Source organism: Erithacus rubecula (assembly GCF_903797595.1).
Source record: "Erithacus rubecula genome assembly, contig: scaffold_515_arrow_ctg1, whole genome shotgun sequence".
NCBI lineage: Eukaryota > Metazoa > Chordata > Aves > Passeriformes > Muscicapidae > Erithacus > Erithacus rubecula.
This window is the reverse complement of record NW_027635824.1, coordinates 6,567-13,594: the sequence shown is the minus strand read 5'-3', so window position 1 is coordinate 13,594 and position 7,028 is coordinate 6,567. Positions and strand designations below refer to the sequence as shown.

Sequence of the window (7,028 nt, the reverse complement as noted above, 5' to 3'; positions counted from 1 at the left end):
GTGGAGCCCCATGATGTCACAATGGTCTGTGGCCACCACCATGTCCCACATCACAAAGGGCCATGACACCAAGCGCCCATGTCACCAAGGGCCACCCCCGGCATTCCACGAGCAGTGGAGCAGCCAGAAACTGTCTGGGAGCAGCCCCGGACTCGTGGACTTGTGGCCCCTGCTGTGCCCAGAGCCCTGAGAGGCTTTGGCCACGCTGGCACACGCCAGCCCCAGCCCCAGGCTGCAGAGCCCTGGGTGTGCAGCTGCGCTGGCCAGGCACGAGCAATTGGCCCCAGGGCTGTGCCAGGGCTGGGGCTGCCTTTAGTGGCTTTGTGCTCGTCTGTCACCTTGAGCATCTGCACAGACACATCCTGGGAGTTGCTTCCTCCTGCTGGAGCGGCTCTCCTGGCACTGGGCACCCCGGGCCCTGCAGTGCCCCTAGAAACCCTCAGCCAGGGCGGGACTCTCTGCTGTCCCAAGGCTCTCTGGCCACCACCATGTCCTGTGTCATCAAAGGCCCCGACACAGAGCGCCCGAGTCACCAAGAGCCACCCCGGCACCCCAAGAGCAGCGGGGCAGCCGGGAACGGGCCCGGAGCAGGCCCGGCCTTGGGGACAGTTTTGGTTTGGCAGGGCCTGGCTCTTGACAGTGACGGCCCCACAGAGGTGGCTGCTGTGAGAAGCTGCTGCGAGCTTCCAGCATGTCTGGCAGAGCCAATTCCTGATGGCTCTTATGATGGACACACTGCTGACCAAGACGGGGCCTTGGAGTGGGGTGGGAAACTCCTCAATTCTAATGTATTTAGAGAAAAATTAAAAACAAACAGGGGAAAAAAAGGCGCACACACATTTGTTGCTTAACCAGAGAGGAAGAGGAAGTGAGAACATATGAGGCAAGCAATGTGGAGACACCTGGATCAGTGGAGTTGGCCAGGCAGGAGCTGCTCCAGGAGCTGGAGCTGAGATTCCTCTGCAGCCGTGCTGATCACCATGCTGAAGCAGCTGTGCCCTTGCAGCTTCTCATCTCATCCTCCAATGCTCTCCAGACTCAAGTTATGGGGAACAACCTATCCTACATGGACTGCTCACAACACAAATAAAAATGACTTCTTGGAGTGTCCTCAAGTACCATGAATTAAATATCTTGTCATATAATCTCTGGGATTTTGACTGATCATTTTACATTACCTAAAGTTGTTCCATAATCTGAAACAACAGCAGGTGCTTCTTATTCATTTCAGTAATGTAGTAGACCTAAGGGAAACAAAGTGTATCAAATCATCTCCATGACCCTCTCTGGGATTGCTCCAGAAGCGCCACATCCTGACCTTGATTCTGGTGCTGGATGCAGCTCTGCAGGTGGGGGCTGATGGAGTCACAGAATCATTTTGGCTGGAAATGACCTTGCAGATCCAGCCCTATGACTCCCGCTCCTGCCAGGGCCACCACCCCTGATCCAGGTCCCCCCAAATCCATGTGGATTTGAAATCCCTCCAGCAATGGGGACTCCACAACTGCCCTGGGCTGGAAATGGCTTTCCAGGCATGAATTGTTCCCAATATCCAACCCGACCCTCGACTGGGGTACAGCTGCAGGCTGTTCCTTCTCGTGCCTGCCCTCATTTGTTAGGAGCAGAGCCCAATGTCAGCTGGCTCCAAACTTTCCATGTTCTAGCTGGGCACTCTTCCACAGACACTGGGGCTTAGCAGACACTGTTCCCAGGGCACTGGGACTGAAGGGGAAAATCCATCAATGGCTTGGAGAGAGGAAAAAGGAAATCTGGACACTGTATTCTTGTGCAACACAGTTTTATTGGAATGTAGAAGTATCTCATGACATTTACTTATTTACTAGGTTTTCACTACATTAATGGAGTTCTAAATCATAATTAAAAATCTGCTTATTCTCATTATTCTGCCTCCCCGTTTCCTCATGTACGTATTTTACCATTCTACTTAACATTCCTCTTCTTATCCTATGGATTTTCAAATTCTTGTTCCCATTACACTTCTTCTATGGATTCTAAATTTACTATTCATATTAGAATTATTCTTCTCTCGGCTTTTACATTCTAATTCCTCTTCTTCTATGTATTCCTAAATTACTAGTCCTAGTCCTAGTCCTCTTCCTCTACGTATTGCTAATATCTTATTTCTGTTATACTGTTGCTCTTCAATTTATCTTTAAAATAGTCTTCTTGCTTTTCTCTTTGTCTTTGTTATTATCTTCACCTCCTTCATCTCTGTCTTCTTTACTGTCCTTGTCATCTTCATTTTCTTCAATGTCTTTATCCTCGTCATTGCCTCTGTGGTTATCATGTTCCTCTTTGTCGTCGTCATCTTCATCATCTTTTTGCCATCTCCATCTTCTCCACACTCCTGTTCTCTGGTGGCCTACAGCTGGCCTGGAGGCCTCACAGTTATAAAAGATTTCACCTTTATAACTGAATGTGATAGATTGTGTAATCCCGTTGATGGTGTAACTGGGCCGGTGGGGACGGTTGGAGAGCAGGCCCAGGCCCTTGGGGGTTCAGCTGCTCTTGGCTGCTTGGCCGGGTGGCAACGAGCTCGAGCAGTGACAATGACCCGCATGTGCCTTCTGAGCTAGAGAAGGAGCCAAGGCCTCGGTAACGTTGGCTGCTGCTGCAATGCCTTTGGTGTGTGTGTGTGTCACATTCCTGCCTTGGACACATCACTGTGACACTGTTCCTGTTCCTGTTTGTGCCCCTGCTCCCATGGATGTTGGCAGCCCCGGGTGCCCTTAGCCATGCAGGGAGGGAGGCTCTGGAGCAATCTGTGCTGTGGTGCCCTGTCTGTGTCACTCCTCAGGCTGCGGCCTCAGGCAGGGACACAGGAACAGCCCCTGCAGCACCCGCAGCGCCCGCCTGAAGCGGGAGGGACGTTTCCTGGGGGGTCTGTGCGGGGCAGGCACGGAGCTCCCTTCCCTTCCTGGGGAAACTGCTGCTTCCCTTTCTGCAGCAATCCAGTGCTCCAGGGCACCCTGCTCCTGCTGCTGCTGCCTCAGTGCCTGCATCTCCGGCACAGCCTGGCTCAGGGGCTCCCTGGTGCTGTTCTGGCTCATGGAGATCTGAGCCTGGCTGCTGGGCGGAGTATTGAACAGGACACTGAGTGGGCTCCGTGTCTCCAGTGATTTCAGTTCAGGTGATGAGCTTGAATCTCTGTCCCTACCACCGAGCAGGGCCCTCCTTGCTACCTCCTCCTGCTCACGTTCTTCCCACAGGGAGAGCTGTTTGTTGTCATCTGCATCCTGTGGGAACATGTCTTGGACATTGCAGGCTTCCCCAAAGCTCAGCTCTGTTTCATATTTGACATCTTTTGGGGAAAGCTTCTCATCCTTGCAGTAATCCCCTTGGGGCAGTTCTTTGTCACTCTCTCCCCCTTGGAATGGATCTTCAAGGTTTTCTACACCCAGGGACAGCTCCTTGTCACCCTTGCTGTCCCCTGGGACGAGCTCAATGGACTCTGTAAATTTGCACAGCTCCTGGTCACCTGTGCTGTCCTCTGGACCAACCTCGACAGCCTCTTCCATTGAGGGCAGCTCCTCATCAGTCGGGTTGTCCATTGGAAGGACCACGATGGTCTCTTGAACTTGGAACAGCTCCTGGTCACTTGTGCTGTCTGCTGAAATTACCTCAATGGCCTCTTCCCCTGGGGACAGATCCTTCTCACTCATGCTATCCCCTGGAATGATCTCAATATACTTCTCCACTGAGGCCATGTCCCCATCAGTCGGGGTGTCCCCTGAAATGACACTGATGTCCCCTTCCACTGGGGACAGCTGCTGGTCACTTGTGCTGTCACCTGAAGTGACCTCTCTGGCCTCTTCCTCTTGGGACAGCTCTGGCTCAGTGTCACTTTCCCGTGGAGAGAGCTCAATGGCCTCTTCTACTTGGGTTAGCTGCTCATCCCTTATGCTCTCCACTGGAAAGAGCTTGCTTTCATCTTCCCTTGGGGACAGCTCTTGGTCATTTGTGCTGACCTCTGGACCATCCTCAATCTCCTCTTCCACTGGGGACAGTTGCTGGTCATTTGTGCTGTCTTCTGGACTGACCTCAATGTCTTCTTCCACTGGGGAAAGGTCTTGGTCACTCCTGCTGTCCTCTGGACTGACCTCAATCTCCTCTTCCACTGGGGACAGCTGCTTGTATCTTCTGCTGTCCTCTACACCAAATTTAGTGATCTCCTCCACTTGGGACAGATCCTCTTCACTTATGCTCTCCCCTGAAGTGACCCCTATGGCCTCTTCCTCTTCAGACAGCTCTGAATCTGTGTCACTGTCCTCTGGAGAGAGCTCCCTGTCATCTTCCTCTGGGGACAGCTCCTGCTCACTCTGGCTGTCCCCTTGAAAGAGCTCAAACTCTTCTATCACTTCAAACAGACTCTTGTACCTGCCATTTTCCTCTTGGGGACGTTTGCAGTCATTATTCTGTCTGTCAGGCACTGTGCCCCTGAGGCTGCGCCCCATGGCTGCAGCCCCCGCGGGGATGGGTGGCACAGGCAGCAGCTGCCAGCTCGGGGACACACGGGCTGTGCCCTCCTGGGCCACCCTGAGCGGGGGCAGGAGCACCCTGGGCACGGGGCTGTGTGGCTGCCGAGGACAGGGGCTGCAGGGCTGCGGCCCCTTCTCCCCTGCACTGCCCAGCTCTGTGCCCCGGCTCTCAGTGTCCCTGGGGCTCAGCAGGCGGGGCAGTGCTGGCGGCCGTGGCACAGGTGGCAGCGGTGGCAGACTGTCCCCACAGAGGGACAGGGCCTGGCTGCGGCTGCCCTGCGGCGCTGCCTGTAGCAGCCGGGGCTGCACCTCTGGGACCGTGAGGGATCCAAGATTTCTGGGTCCCACCTTTGGCTGCCCGAGGTGCACTGGTGGCAGCTTGATGGGCACCAGCGAGGAAGAGGATGAGGATGAGGAGGAGGAGGAGGAGGTGTGGGATGGAGACGGCTCCCTTGGCAGAGCAAAGATCCTGGCCTTCTCCATCCGCTGGCCTCTACTTCCTGCCTCATCCTTCACACCAGGCCTCCTCCGCAGGCTCAGCAGTGGGCCATGGGTGGCCTGGGAGTTGGGGTTTTCCATCTTCTCCACAATATCTACTGCTCTCAACTGCAGACAGGTCCAGGGAGCTGCTTCCTCCTCACAGAGCGGCGCTCCTGGGACTGAGCACTCCAGGGCTCTGCACTCCTTAAATACCTTGAGTTAAGGGTGGGGCTCCCTGATGTCACAATGATCTCTGGCCACCATCATGTCCCACATCACAGTAGTCCAGGACACAAAGCGCCTGTGTCACCAAGGGCCACACCCAGCATTCCACGAGCAGTGGAACAGCCAGGAACTGTCTGGGAGCAGCCCCGGACCCGTGGCCTTGTGGCCCGTGCTGTGCCCAGAGCCCTGAGAGGCTTTGGCCACGCTGGCACACGCCAGCCCCAGCCCCAGGCTGCAGAGCCCTGGGTGTGCAGCTGCGCTGGCCAGGCACGAGCAATTGGCCCCAGGGCCGTGCCAGGGCTGGGGCTGCCTTTGGTGGCTTTGTGCTCATCTGTCACCTTGGGCATCTGCACAGACAGATCCCGGGAGTTGCTTCCTCCTGCTGGAGCGGCTCTCCTGGCACTGGGCACCCCGGGCCCTGCAGTGCCCCTAGAAACCCTCAGCCAGGGCGGGACTCTCTGCTGTCCCAAGGCTCTCTGGCCACCACCATGTCCTGTGTCATCAAGGGCCCAACACAGAGTGCCCGAGTCACCAAGGGCCACCCCGGCACCCCAAGAGCAGCGGGGCAGCCGGGAACGGGCCCGGAGCAGGCCCGGCCTTGGGGACAGTTTTGGTTTGGCAGGGCCTGGCTCTTGACAGTGACGGCCCCACAGAGGTGGCTGCTGTGAGAAGCTGCTGCGAGCTTCCAGCATGTCTGGCAGAGCCAATTCCTGATGGCTCTGATGATGGACACGCTGCTGACCAAGGCTGGGTCATGAAGAGGGGTGGGAACTCCTCAATTATAATGTATTTAGAAAAAAACTTAAAAAAAAAAAAAAAAAAACAAAACCACACACAGAGTTTTTCCTAGCCAGGGAAGAGGAAGAAGTGAGAACATATGAGGGAAGCAATGTGGAGACAGCAGGGTCAGTGGAGTTGGCCAGGCAGGAGCTGCTCCAGGAGCTGGAGCTGAGATTCCTCTGCAGCCGTGCTGATCACCATGCTGAAGCAGCTGTGCCCTTGCAGCTTCTCATCTCATCCTCCAATGGTCTCCAGACTCAATTTGCAGTGAACAGCCTATCGCACATGGACTGCTAACAACACAAATAAAAATGACGTCTTGGATTGTGTTCAAGTTCCATGAATATAATACCATGTTATATAATCCCTCAGATTATCACTGATCTTTTTTTTATTACCTAATCGTGCTCCATAATCTAAAACAACAGCAAGTCCTTCTTATTAATTTCAATGATATATATAATATCTTTTTGAGAAATAGTAGACCTAAGGGAAACAAAGTGTATCAAAGCATCTCCATGACCCCCTCTGGGATTGCTCCAGCAGCTCCACATTCTGACCTTGATTCTGGTGCTGGATGCAGCTCTGCAGGTGGGGGCTGATGGAGTCACAGAATCATTTTGGCTGGAAATGACCTTGCAGATCCATCCCTACGACTCCCGGTCCTACCAGGGCCACAACCTTTCATCGAGGTCCCCACAAATCCATGTGGATTTGAAATCCCTCCAGCAATGGGGTCTCTCCCACTGCCCTGGGCTGGAAATGGCTTTCCAGGCATGAATTGTTCCCAATATCCAACCCGACCCTCGACTGGGGCACAGCTGGAGGCTGTTCCCTCTCATGCCCGCCCTCATTCTGTGGGAGCAGAGCTCAATCTCAGCTGGTTCCAAACTTTCCATGTTCTATCTGAGTACTCTTCCACAGGGACTAGGACTTAGCAGTCACTGCTCCCAGGGCACTGGGACTGAAGGGGGAAATCCATCAATGGTTTGGAGAGAGGAGAAAGGAAATCTGGACAATTTGCTCTTGTGCAAAACAGTTTTA

General features: G+C 54.3%; 1 protein-coding gene across 1 annotated transcript; it reads right to left on the bottom strand.

Moving 5' to 3' along the window:
• Window positions 1–2,772: 2,772 nt before the first annotated feature.
• LOC306816314 (uncharacterized protein) lies at window positions 2,773–5,094 on the bottom strand. Its single transcript, XM_079332770.1, has 2 exons — window positions 3,998–5,094; window positions 2,773–3,370 (listed from the first exon to the last, which is right to left on the bottom strand). The coding sequence occupies exons 1-2, from the start codon at window positions 5,076–5,078 to the stop codon at window positions 2,808–2,810; spliced, it is 1,644 nt and encodes a 547-aa protein (XP_079188896.1). The 5' UTR covers window positions 5,079–5,094; the 3' UTR covers window positions 2,773–2,807.
• Between the last annotated feature and the right edge of the window lie 1,934 nt (window positions 5,095–7,028).

What these genes read in the sequence shown, in the direction of transcription:
- LOC306816314 (XM_079332770.1), bottom strand. Translation starts at nt 5,078, where the DNA reads ATGGAAAACCCCAACTCCCAGGCCACCCATGGCCCACTGCTGAGCCTG. An exon ending in GGAAGAGGAGATTGAGGATG is followed by an intron (nt 3,371 to 3,997) that starts GTCCAGAGGTCA and finishes AGAGTGACAAAG; the next exon opens with AACTGCCCCAAGGGGATTAC.